The 13,235-nt window shown below is 42.9% G+C and overlaps 2 protein-coding genes across 2 annotated transcripts in view; one reads left to right on the top strand and one right to left on the bottom strand.

The window, feature by feature from the left end:
* Nucleotides 1-1,490: 1,490 nt before the first annotated feature.
* On the bottom strand, nt 1,491-3,108 carry LOC140329094 (taste receptor type 2 member 46-like). The gene is made up of 2 exons (XM_072409186.1): nt 3,095-3,108; nt 1,491-2,151 (listed from the first exon to the last, which is right to left on the bottom strand). The coding sequence occupies exons 1-2, from the start codon at nt 3,106-3,108 to the stop codon at nt 1,491-1,493; spliced, it is 675 nt and encodes a 224-aa protein (XP_072265287.1).
* A 5,578-nt stretch (nt 3,109-8,686) lies between these two features.
* The window catches only part of EIF2B4 (eukaryotic translation initiation factor 2B subunit delta), a 12,859-nt gene continuing 8,310 nt past the window's right edge, over nt 8,687-13,235 (top strand). Inside the window, exons 1-5 of the mRNA XM_072407239.1 lie at nt 8,687-8,838; nt 8,996-9,036; nt 10,554-10,680; nt 11,084-11,320; nt 12,222-12,301. Coding sequence (XP_072263340.1) covers nt 8,817-8,838; nt 8,996-9,036; nt 10,554-10,680; nt 11,084-11,320; nt 12,222-12,301 — 507 coding nt within the window. The 5' untranslated portion in view covers nt 8,687-8,816. The remainder of the gene's footprint in view (nt 8,839-8,995; nt 9,037-10,553; nt 10,681-11,083; nt 11,321-12,221; nt 12,302-13,235) is intronic.

The following is a 13,235-nucleotide window of genomic DNA, read 5'->3' as shown; positions in this document are numbered from 1 at the left end:
TTTTATTGCTTGCTACAATTGACTTAACATTCTGCAATCAAACATCTCAAGAAGCTGAGATAAATGTTCTTCATGTACTTATTACAGGGAATTCAATTATTGAGGGCCTTCAGTTTATTAAAGTGAACCCAGCTTGGCCCAAATATATGAAAAGTAACACGTGTGATGGGTTGCTTTTACAAAGTTCCTGATTTAGTCCTTGGAACCATTGGACTCCATACCAAAATTTTGGATCCCCCCCCCCCAGACTATATTAAAAAATGGGCTGTTTTACCCAAGCACTCTTCTTCGGAGACCTGGCAGAACAGGCAAAAAAATAGGTGCCACCTATGTGGAGCAATAGGTATGGGGAAAAGACACCATCAAAATCCTCCATCAAAATCCTCCATAAAGCCGCCATTCCACGTCAATCCCCCTCCTCCCTTCCAGCCCTAGACTGGCCGACTTCTTGCCCAGGTTTGAAGAAACAGGAGGAACGCTTGAATTGGAATAACGCTACAACGTTCCCCAGTTCTCTAATAATCCATCTCTGATTATATTACATACTATGGTATGTTAAAGAAAGAAAATTGAGTCACTCTTTTTATAAACCAAGTGTTCAGAAACTACACAAGATATATTCCATCACAGTGAGAATGTCTGCTTTCTAGTGGCTTAGTGTTGTATAAATTGATATATTACTATTATTATATTTATGTATGTAACAGGCTCCATGCACATAGGATCCACATATATAGACTATAGCCCCATTTATATAGGCAGGTATAGGCTGGCTTATATGCATATAAGAGGATATATACATAAGAACCATATATATAGACTATGGCCCCATATGTATAGCTGCGTATATGGGCAGGACTAGGCTCTCTTATATGCATATAAAAGGCTACATACATATAGGAACTACATATATAGACTATGGCCCCATATTTATAGCTCTATATATTTAGCAGGTATAGGCTTTCCTATATGCATATAAGAGGCTACATACATATAGGAACTACATATATAGACTATGGCCCTATATGTATAGCTGCGTATATAGGCAGGACTAGGCTCTCTTATATGCATATAAAAGGCTACATACATATAGGAACTACATATATAGACTATGGCCCCATATATATAGCTGCATATATAGGCAAGTATAGGCTCTCCTATATGCATAGAGGCTCCATACATATAGGAACTACTTTTTTATGCTTTCTTTTCATATGCAAAGTGTTCAGACGCTACAAAGATACATTCCTTCACATTGCGCATAACATTTACTTGCTATAAAGTCTACTAGTGCACGCTAGATAATTAGAAAACCCCATAGCAGGACCCATGAATGAGAATGACCCGGGGACCTGTACTTGACCCTTATACAATCCTAGTAAATTTCTTGTATAAAACAAATAATAATCCCATACTCATGATGGTTTTGTACTAAGTTGATCTCAATGACTAATTGTTTTCACTCGCTCCCTTGACCTGGGCCCAGAGCTTCATCCATCGACCCTTCCACAATGTAGGATACTCAAGAAATGTTCTCTTAATCTGTTTGTTCTGTAGATCAGGTACATGGAATGCAAAGTTGGAAAAGTATTCCAAATAATAGTGAGTGGTATTACATCTAGGCTCTTGTAATAGTACAAGACGACCACATTGGTAGCCATCAGCAACATGAAGCAAAGAAGACAAAAAGACATGAACTTTATAGCTTTGTAGTAAGTGTCCAGATTGGTGGTCACATTGCTGTTGGATTTCATCTGCTTCATGTGAAGGAACAGAGACACGATGAGAAGAATTGTTGAGCCGGAATATATAACGAATGGAAAACTATTCCCCATGGCTACAAAAACGTATACATGTGTCAAATATTCAGTTTCATTGATAGAGTGACTGCGGAGTTGCTTGACTGGATTCAGGTAACTATCAACCCACAAATACAAGGAGATATAACAAATAGATAGCAGAATGGAAGCCACAATCAGACGGACGACTTGTTGTGACAGGGTGGTCTTCAGACGTAAGAAGAAGGCGTTGTGGAAATTGGCAATTTTCAGGCAGAAGATGACGGAGAACACAGTGGTCAGCCAGATGCTGGATAAGTTGCAGGCATTTACAGTTATGTAGAGAAATAACATTAAAGGCAAAGAAAAAACACTTTGAAAGAAAAGAATAAAAAACACATCAAACAATGAGAGCACCTGAAAGCAAATTCTAACAATCCCAAGGGACAGCAGAATTTGGTCAATGGGACTTAACAGTCGTCCTTTCAGAAAGTCAACAAAATTAAAGCCGATGATAAAGGATTGGGTTGTAATTCCCAGCAAAAAGGAAATGATGGCTGCACCAACCAGACCCAGATTCATGTTTTCTGTATAAATGGACCTGACCACCTGTCCAGCAATGAAAGGTGCTTCTATAATGAGGGTCAGCTCAGTATCAAGCAGTCTATTAACTTGACTATTTGAATGTAAAATGCAAATTGTACAGCAAAAGTTCAACAAAAAAAGTAATCAAGTGGTAATCGTAAGGTTTTTAGCTGCTGAAGCTGGTTTGCATACCTTCACCACATGGACAAAATGTGCCGTCCATTACACATTGAATGGATTTGCATCAAATGTCTACATTTTCGTTTGACATGTTACAACAAGGAACATAGAAGCAATGTGCATATAATTATATGAGTAAGAGGACCTGTCTAGAATAAAGTTAAAGTACAAGATCTGTTTACTTTCAAGAATATTTTTTATAATTAACTTTATAATTATTTAGTTCATTGGTTGGGATATTAAATATCAGATTGAAAATGTTCTTGTATATCTGTAAAAAAGGCTCTCAGCTATCTATGAGGAATAATGAACCCTTCTCATTTATGGTATTGGGACTAAAGGAGTGGGAGTGTTCATTGTCTATATAAAGATGGCAGTTGTTGGAGACAACATGGCTTTAAGAGAATACACTGGGCCTGATTTATTAAAACTCCAATGCCGGAGAAGATAGGCTTTCATGGAAGAACATTGCAAACCAGGGATAGGTTGGCTCAAACTCATTGCCATTAGTTAGCAAGTGTTTTCTAATCAGGACTAGTTTGCTAGCTCACCTGGGCTCTCCCATGATAGTCTATGTTCTTCATTGTTGGAGAGCTTTAATAAATCAGGCCTACTATCAGAAAGGTTTGAGAAACCTAAACCAGTAAAGACTTATTGGACATCCCATTGGACAGCTTATTGGACATCCCATTGGACAGCTTATTAGACATCCCATTGGACAGCTTATTGGTCATTCCATTTGACAGCTTATTGGTCATTCCATTGGACAGCTTATTGGATATCCCATTGGACAGCTTATGGGACATCATATTGGACAGCTTATTGGTCATTCCATTGGACAGCTTATTGGATATACCATTGGACAGCTTATGGGACATCACATTTTGAAACTTTTGGCATTACAATGGAGCTGGCCTCCACATGGTAGCTATACCAACCCTCTGGGTAGAGGTTCCATGAGATACTGGGATCTGTCTATGAACCTTTGTTTCAGTTTAGCCCAGGGTGCAGTTGTTGGGTGAAAAGACCTAGTTCACAACAATCATTCCAACTCAAACCAGTGTGTTCATTAGGGTTGAGGTCAGGGCTCAGTGCAGGACACTCGAGTTCCTCCACACTAAACTGCTTAAACCAGGTTATAGAGATGGCTGGGACACAGTCATGGTGAGACACAAAATGGCCTTCACCAAGTTGTGACCACAAGCTTGGCAGAGCACAAAGGTCTACAATGTATTTGTATGCTGTAGTATTCCCACTACCCTTTAATGGAGACACCTGAAGTCCAAAAAATTTGATGTCCCACAAACTCATATTCAGGTGTCCCCTAACTTTCAGCCATATTGTATATAACTGTTACTTTTACGATGTTACAACCTCTATATTCTGTTTTTTTGTTACTATTATACCTTTTGCTACTGTTCTTCGTCCTATTCTCTATTGAGCTATTGTTTCCAGCCAATCACAGGATTTAGCTTGAGGACCTTTTCTATTACACAAACACTTGGCCATTCTTTGTAGAATCCAATTTGTCCTATTTCTTAGCTTTGCCGTTGCCCATATCAAGTAGATAGATTGCAGAATTGGAATACAGTCTACAGACACATAAAGCAATAAACTGTCCAATTTGTGAAAGTAATAATAATAAACAATGCCTTGAGTTGAAACACTATGCACGATGTAATATAAAAAAGACAAAGCCATAAATTTTATAGCTGTGTAATAAGTGTCCATTTGAATTAAAATGTTGCCGTTGGCTTTCATCCTGTAAATGTGATGATACAAAGACACAACAAGAAACGTCGCTGCAAAGCAATACACGAGGAACGGCAATGTATTTCCAATCACAAATATTAACAGAAAGGCGATGTTTACTGTGAACCCTTCGGAGCCTCCTGTGGTCGTGTTGTTCTCTGTGTGCATTAAAGTTACGAAATTGTCTTCCCATGTTTGAATGGAAGCGTAAAAGATAGAAAACAGCAGGGACATGATAATAAAATGAACGACCCTCCTCAGGATAAACTTCTTCATTTGTTGTAGGAAGTTGGTGTGGAAATTGGAGACCTTCAAGCAGAAGACAATGGAGAGAAGGGTTGTCAGACAAAAACTGAACTGAGTACTGAAAACCTCGGCCACGTCCACCACGTATCGTATGGGAGAAGAGTTCAGGTAACCTTTGAAGAAAGTGGTGAGGAACCCATAAGAGAAAGAAGAAATTTGAAAGACGATTCTTGAAATCCCCAACGTGGTGAGAATTTTGTCCGTAGAAGAAATCACTCTCCCGTTCAGCCAATCGATGACGTTGACGGCAACTATGAAGGAATTTATCATTAACCCTATCATGCACAGAATTGCGGCAACTGCGATACTTAAATACAATACCAGAAAATTCTTTTCCAAAACAGTGGCCATCACTTCAGTGAACTACTGCTCCCCGTAGCAATAAACAAGTGTCTTGTTTTTTACTAACTATGCGGTTTGTACAGTGGAAATATATTTGAATCGTAATGCAAACAGCAATTCAAAACATCGTCGCTTGTAGAGATGAATACCTATGAACTGATTTTACTATCTATTGTTTATTCCTCTTAATAGCGAGTTGAAGTGTTTTTGTTAACTCTTTTGTATCCAGAGCTCATTAACACATAAAAATCCAGCAGCTTTGGTTAACTTAAAGCGGGCCTAAACCCAACATTTTTACTTTACAAAACAGTAGACAAAATTTTGTAAAAAAAAGTAAAAATTCTATTTTTTTTAATTGCAACACGACAGAATGGAGCGCAAAGCCCACCAGGATCCCTACGTCACGCATCCCAAGAGGCTCTCAGCTGCTCCTTCTGCGACTGCCTGAGATCAGGGAGCCTTTTCTTTAATAGAAAAAAAAAATTGCTTCCTTACAAAATTACTTCGTTACAAAATTGCTTCCTTACAATCTTCTCTACTTCACCCGCTCTCACGCCTGTGCAGTGCAAGATCAGGTGATGTAGGAAAAAGAACCCGGAAGAAGAAGAGAAGTAGATGACGGCACCGGACGCTTCCTTTGCACTGGGCCAAAGAGGATGATGCAGGACCCATATGAAGAAACCTCCCAACGAATCAACAGCTCTGTGGGATTAAAGGTGACTCAAAGTGCACATTTTATTATTTAAGGGCATTATTGACTTTTATTTTTTACAGTTTTATATATAGATAATGGCCAGAATATTTAAAATCTATTTTTACTTACTTTACTATTTTTAATACTGTAATTGTATCAGATAGTGTCAAATAGATGGCTCACAATAAAAATATACATGATTGTTTATTTTTTTGATTCATTTTGGTTTTTACCAACAAAAGTGAGGGGGTTTAGTGACATTTGCTAACAAAGAGCTATTTCCTATAGAAAATAGGTATACAAGTTAACATATATTCTTGTAGATATGTCTGGTACAGATTTGTATATATATTACACATATATTATTCAGGGAGGGTGAAGTAGTCTCTGACACGTTTCACAATTCTGCTTCCTCAGGTGAAATCGAGGCTGAGTGTATCACATGAATCTCTCTAAAAAAGGATCAGCCAAAAGCTTTAGAGGAAAATCTTCTGATCTTCGGTAAGCAGCCAACTCCTACACCCCTGCTTGATCTGTTTTCCTTTGTACAGCAATTCTTTTCCTTTGTTTTCCTCTGAGGTCTGGCATATGGACCATTAGTTATCCCTTGGGTCTGCTCGGGTTGGATTGAGACTTAGATCTTCATCGATCCTCTCCAGAACCTTCTGGCTAATCCTATTTTACAGAGATCATCAGATTTACCTTATTCTTCCCATGTGACACACAAAGTCTCCATTTTCCTTCAGGATGCAGATTGCGAAATGGGTTTGGTAATGAGTCGGGTACTGAGACTAACTTACCCTCCCTGAATATTGTGTGTGATGAATACATACCTGTACCAAACATTTAGTCTTTGATACTATGATCTCCTTTTGATACACAAGAATATATGTAGACTTGTATGCACATTTGTAATAAAATATGTTAGCAGGCTTCAGGTGACCAATTCTCACTCAGCCCTCATCCAGCCTAATGGCCAGTGGGGAACAGGTCTATGTCACAGCTGCTCAGATCTGAATACTTGTCAATTTTCCTTGCTTCCAACACATCACCTTTAGGAAAACTTTTCACTTGCTGTCTAACATATGCTCCACCTTGTCAGGGGCCATTGTTATGAATGTGCTTAGCCCTCTCACCTTGAGGAACTAGGGTCCCAGATTTCTCTCCCTGGAGTATGTGATTCTTTTTTTGCTGTGGTTTAGATAAGATTTTTGGCCCTCCAAATGTCATTAGATATAGAATTTTGGTTTATACTTGGATGACACCTAGTGGCAAGTCTTGGAACTGCATTGTTTGACAGATCAGAGCAATGACTAGTTCTTTGTAACAGGTTACATGAAAGACACAGTGCTACCTATTGGTGGCCAGTGATAATGCACAAAGAATGTTAACCCTGGCACTCTCTACATGTTTGTGGCATTCAATGAGAGGACATCTAATGGCACATTACAAACATGACTCCACCCTCATATAAATGCCTCCTCCTCCTGGATTTAATGTCTGTAATATAAACTGTGTTTGGTGCATATGGGGGGGTTCTGGGTGACATAGCTCATATTTTGCCACAGCTGTGACCCCCTCATGTGCGGAATGATGTTGAACGTCACATGGCGATCACATGTTGGTAAGCATTTGCACCCTGCGTTACATCCATCATAGCACATAAACCCTTGAGAACCCTTACAGCTATTTATGCAATTTTCAGCCCCCTAGCCTAAGTTTTAGAATAAAGGGGGTCGCAAGTTCAAAACATGGATCTCTTCTTACTTAGTGGGTGCTTATTCAGGACCATGGGCCCCCAGTGAACAAGCATCAGGGTGGGATCTCAGCTCAGAAATATCTTAGGAACGGGGAGCTATAGGGACTTGAAGATGTAGGAGCAAGAAAAGACCCCGTTTTGTCTAATCTGGCATTAATTTGAACTTCTTGTTAGGAGATGTTAGGGTTAAAAGTGTGTGTGCCAACGCCTATGTTTGGCAGTTTTGTATCTTATAATGATGCCACAGTTTTAAAATGGGGGGGGGGGATTTTAGCCACACGTGTTTCTAGCTTGCGCATGCATATTCAGGTCCCTACAATTCTCCATTCATGGGATATTGGGGTTCACAGAAGGTGTAGGGTCAGCTACATCCTATAAGGTATATTATGATAGGTATTTTTTTCAGCCTCCAGTGGCCCCACCCTGACACTTTTTTGAAATTGACAATAGTCCTGGGGTTCCCTGGGCTTGTTCATTGGGGGGCAATGGTCTGAATATAGCACCCCAAAGTAAGAGGAGATCCTTGTTTGGAACTTGTGACCTTTTATCTTGAACCTCCTTTAGGCTCTTGGGGTCCCTGACTCAAATTGAAAACTCTGGGGATCTGTGGTCTCAAAATAGCACTGCCAAGCGGCAAAAAGATCTTAGTTTTCACAGGGGATGACAAGTTTTTTGAACTTGTCATCCCCTTATCTTAGCACTCCTGTAAGGAAGGTTAAGGGATGCAATTTGTAGTATTAATTAGTATTTACTTTTATAAATGTAGGTCTGCACATGGTTTATACGATACGATGATTATAACACATGGAGTTGTTAGCAATATTTGAGGTGCACATATGGCTATCATACTGTGCTAACTAACCTGGGAAGCACACTACTAAAATGTGATAAAACACCGGAAGTGACATCTAAACTGGTCAGCTCCCCGCCATGTGTTTCCTTCCCACTGGGCTGTCACCAGGGAACCACGATGGGCGGAGCGTGACTGTCACGTGTATGAAGGAATAACGTAATGCAGCGTTTCTAGAGCCTAAAATTAAACGTTTACATTTCCCTATACATAATAAGTTATACACTGGTTCATGTCATGTTATCTCTACTCTAATTTGATATCAGAGTCCTGTGTCCTGTATGCACTGTGCATCACGTGACCATGCTTCTTTACATATCTCCGTATCGTCTCATCGTCTTCTTTTAATAACCCCTCCCCCTACTTTGCATATGACCTCCCCCTACTGTCTGTATCACCTCCGTCTCTCTATGATGCCGTGATGTCATCACGTTGACATCTGACGCCTCACGTGCTTTCTGAGGCTCCTCCTCCCCGTTACTGTGCACTTCCGCCTCTCTTCGCGTGTTTTGCCCGGGAACAGCCCGGTGGGAGGAGAACACTGAGAGTGGGAGGGGAGCCGGCAGAGACATGGAGGGACCGAACCCGACGGGTGAGATTCCGGGCCGTTCAGTTCTCTGGTCGCCCCTCATATAAGGGAGGAGTCCTGTCATTGGGGGCCCCTCATATCAGGGAGGAGTCCTGTCATTGGGGGCCCCCGTGGACTCCCATACTGAGCTGTTAATGTTTTTCTCCATTTCTCCCCTCAGGTGGTGGGAAGACCAAGGTGCCGGATAGTCTGCAGGCCAAGGTACTGCTCTGGGGGTGTCACCTCCTTCCTGGGGGGGTGGGGTGATAACTCATCTGTACACATTATGGTAACAGTGATGCAGTGAGCCAGAGCCAGCACATGGGGGAGGGGCTATTCCCTTTGTACCTCCCAAACCTACAGCTGGGGTCACATTGAGTCCCCTCTATGAACACCGATAGTGATGGCACTAATGTTACACCTTGTAACATTGCACAGTGGTACACACATGGGGGAGGGGTGCCGGGGACGCCAAGTACACAATGCAGAGCCATGCCATGGTGCTGGGGATGCCATGTACCATGCCATATGTAGAGGGGTATCTCTGGTGGTGTCTGTACTGGAGAATGGTCAGAAATTTAACAGTTACCCCCTGCTGTCCTCCACTCCTTCAGTGTTCTGATTGGGCGGTGGAGAACATGCATGCACGGTAGCCTTCAGCTGCTGATGTTTTCCCAGACACCTAGTGGCACAGAATGGCTTTGCAGCTTCCCCAGCAGTCATAGGCAACCCCCAGTGCTCATTCATAGAAAGAAATAAGTCCCTTGTACCATAAAGGACATTTCCTGACCGGGGGGTGCCGGAGTCAGGGCTGGGGAAATGGGACTGAAGCTGCTGAAAGAAGAGAAGAACACGAGAGACGTCACACAAATCGGCCATTTATAATTCTCCGAATGTCTGGTGACTCTAAGGAATGGGGTGTCTGGGGGGGAGGGGTTCAGGCTGTCTCTGTCATGGCTCCAATGAATGAGGCTGTCTCTCTGGCAGTGCCTGTCATTGTGACTCAAATGAGTGAGGCTGTCTCTATTGTCGTGGCTGTCTTTCTGGGGGGTCTCTGCCGTTGTAGCTTTAATGAGTGAGGCTGTCCCCTTCGTGGTGTCTCTCTGGCGGTGGCTGTAATGAGTGTTGGCTCTCTCTCTGGTGTTGACTTTAATGAGTGAGTCTGTCTCTCTGGTGGCTGTCTCACTGGTGGTGTCTGGCATAGTGTGTGTAATAAGTGGGGCTGTCTCTCTGGAAGTGGCTGTCATGGTGGCTGTCTCTTAGGCTGTGTCTGTCATGGTGGCTGTCCCTCTGATGGTGGCTGTCTCTCTGGCAGTGGCTGTCTCTCTGGCAGTGGCTGTCTCTCTGATGGTGGCTGTCTCTCTGTTGGTGTCTGTCATGGTGGCTGTCTCTCTCGTGGTGTTTGTCATGGTGGCTGTCTCTCTGGCTGTCCAGTGGCTGTCACGGTGGCTGTCTCTCTGCCAGTGGCTGTCACGGTGGCTGTCTCTCTGCCAGTGGCTGTCACGGTGGCTGTCCCTCTGATGGTGGCTGTCTCTCTGGTGGTTTCTGTCATGGTGGCTGTCTCTCTGGCAGTGGCTGTCATGGTGGCTGTCTCTTAGGCTGTGTCTGTCATGGTGGCTGTCTCTCTGATGGTGGCTGTCCCTCTGATGGTGGCTGTCATGGTGGCTGTCTCTCTGGCAGTGGCTGTCTCTCTGGCAGTGTCTGTAATGAATGACCCCGATGTTGTTTTCTGTGTCCAGATGAAAGGCCAGGAACTGTCTAAGGAGGAGAAGCTGCGTTTGCGTAAGGAGAAGAAGCAGCAGAAGAAGAACAAGGAGAAGGCGGCAGAGGCTGTGCAAGGGGTGCAGGACGGCGCTGTACAGAAAGGTATGGGATAACCCCGCTCGGTGTTGAACCCGGTTCATCTTGGGTATCCTAAGATCTGCACAGCATCATTTTACATTGTAGCAAATAAAAAGGGAGAATTTGCCTGAGACATTACATGGGGGTAAAGCACATAACGTTTAAATGACGTGTATTGGCTTTGTGCATTGTGTATTATATAAAAACATTTCATTTTTAGTTTGTTTTTTTTTTTCTATCTTCTGCTACATCTCAGAGCTGCGGATCTCCTGCAGCCATCACTTGCAGCTTACATGAACGCCTGCGATGGCTGCATTGAATTTTTCTCACCCATACACCTGTTTGTGTGATTATTTGAGTAGAGAAGTCCTAATATTGGGTGATTTTTGTCTTTGTATTTTCCTGACCTGTCTGTTTGGTTTTCTAGTTGAGGTTCAGCCTCCTGTCTCAGCACCGGCCCTGGCAGCTCCACCAACTGCAGCTCCACCAACTGCTGGTGTCCCAACGACTGAAGCGCCACCTTCAGGAAAAAGTAATGCAGAGCTGAGGGCAGAAAGAAGAGCCAAACAAGAGGCAGAGCGGGCACAGAAACAAAAGAAGACTGAACCCAGCGTGGGGCTTGCACCAAGCAAACCTAAGAGCCAGCCCATTGAAATCCAGACAGGTAAGAGAAAGGAGTGCGAGGACAGATTGGGGAGGGAAGGAGGAGTGGGAGAAAAGAAAGAACAGCAATAAATAAGGGAGAAGAAGAGACCAATAAGGAAGAGAAAGAGGACGAATAAGTGAGATATGAGCAGGAGAAGGCAGATGGTTAGGAGCAGGTTGCAGCTAGACAAATGAGGAAATATAGATCTAAATCAGACAAGCAGCAAGCAAGGAAGAGAGCTAAGACGGGCAGGCAATGAGAAGAAAGAGTCAGAAGGAGAAGCAGGATGAGAAGGAAGAGAGCCGGGACAGGCAGGCCACGAGAAGGAAGAGAGCCAGGACAGGCAGGCGAAGAGAAGGAAGAGTCAGGATGGGTAGGAAGAGAGCCGAGACTGGCACGCCATGAGAAGGAAGAGAGCAGGGACAGGCAGGCGATGGGAGGAAAAATAAAGAGTCATGTAGGGAGAAGAAAGATTTAGGACAGGCAGATGGAGAGAAGCATAGGTGAGGAGGTGAGAGAAGAGCAAGAAGTGGGTGGGTGGTTGAAAGAAAAACAGAGAATAGATGGACATATACAAAGTGAGCAAGGGGGTCAGGTGGATGGGGAAAGAAGAATGAGGCAGAGGTGGACAGGGGAGAGGAGGAAGGAGTAGATAGAACAAGTGTCAGGAGGAATAGGAACAAGAAGAGCAGGATGTTAGATGGGTAAAAAAAAAGGTCAGAAGGAAAAGAAGAACAAAAAGCAGTCAGACAGATGGTGGAAATGTGAGGAGCAAGTAGACAGAAGAGAAAAGAGTAATGGACTATGAAACGACCCCCTTATTTCATCTGCATGTAGAATATTATTCCTGTATTTCTTTGTTTTTCTTTGTCTTGTTTCTGGGTTTTCCAGCAGTAATAACAATCTCTTTTTTCTGCAGTGAAACGCCTCCCAGAACATGTCCTGGTCGATGACCCAGCAGCACAGAAAAAGCTGGCGAAGAAGTTGGAGAGGCAGCAGGTGGGTGTCAGAAGCCGCTTTATTCCTGAAATAAAACATGAGCTCATACATGCAGTGCAGACACGGGACAATAATAGTTCTTACACAAAGAGAAACCTTCTATACTTTTTCTGACCAGTCAGTCTGTGTAGAAGATGCAGCAGGAAGTTTATTCTGATTCTCTATCATTTTTACAAGACTCAACTTCTACTTAACTTCCTTATAGTCTGCTTTATTCATCGCATTAATTCCCAGTTCATTGGTTGTCTATATTTCTGCCTGCATGAGTAAACACTTCTGTGGTCTGTCAAGTGTGAAGTTACATTAAAAAGCTTGGGGAGGTGTAGTATCAATGCAGGGGTACTGGCCTTGCAGGCACTGTATATTAATGTTATTAATAATAATAAACAGGATTTATATAGCACCAACATATTACACAACCCTGTACAATAAATAGGGGGTTGCAAATGATAGATACAGACAGTGACACAGGAGGAGGAGAGGACCCTGCCCCGAAGAGCTTACAATCTAGGAGGTGGAGGAAGTATACCAAAAAAGGACGGCTCCTTTAAATGAGCAGAAAGTAGGAGCAAGCTGAATAGGACGAGAAAGATCATTCCAGAGAGTTGGGGCAGCTCTAGAAAAGTCTTGGAGCTGTGCGTGTGATGAGGTTATGAGTGAGGAAGTCATTAGAGGAGCAAAGAGAGGGCCTGGGGGGGTATTTTTCTATGAGGTCAGAAAGGTAAGGGAGAGAAGAACTGTGGAGGAATTTGAGTATCAGGTAGGTAGGTGGGGAAAGAAATGTGGAGGGATTTGTGTATCAGGTAGGTAGGTGGGGAAAGAAATGTGGAGGGATTTGCGTATCAGGTAGGTAGGTGGGGGAGGAGCTGTGGGGGGATTTGTGTATCAGGTAGGTAGGTGGGACAAGAACTGTGGAAGGATTTGTGTATCAGGT

This window comes from Pyxicephalus adspersus, chromosome 4 (assembly GCF_032062135.1).
Source record: "Pyxicephalus adspersus chromosome 4, UCB_Pads_2.0, whole genome shotgun sequence".
NCBI lineage: Eukaryota > Metazoa > Chordata > Amphibia > Anura > Pyxicephalidae > Pyxicephalus > Pyxicephalus adspersus.
Note: the sequence above shows the minus strand (reverse complement) of the source record. Positions and strands in the feature narration are given on the sequence as shown.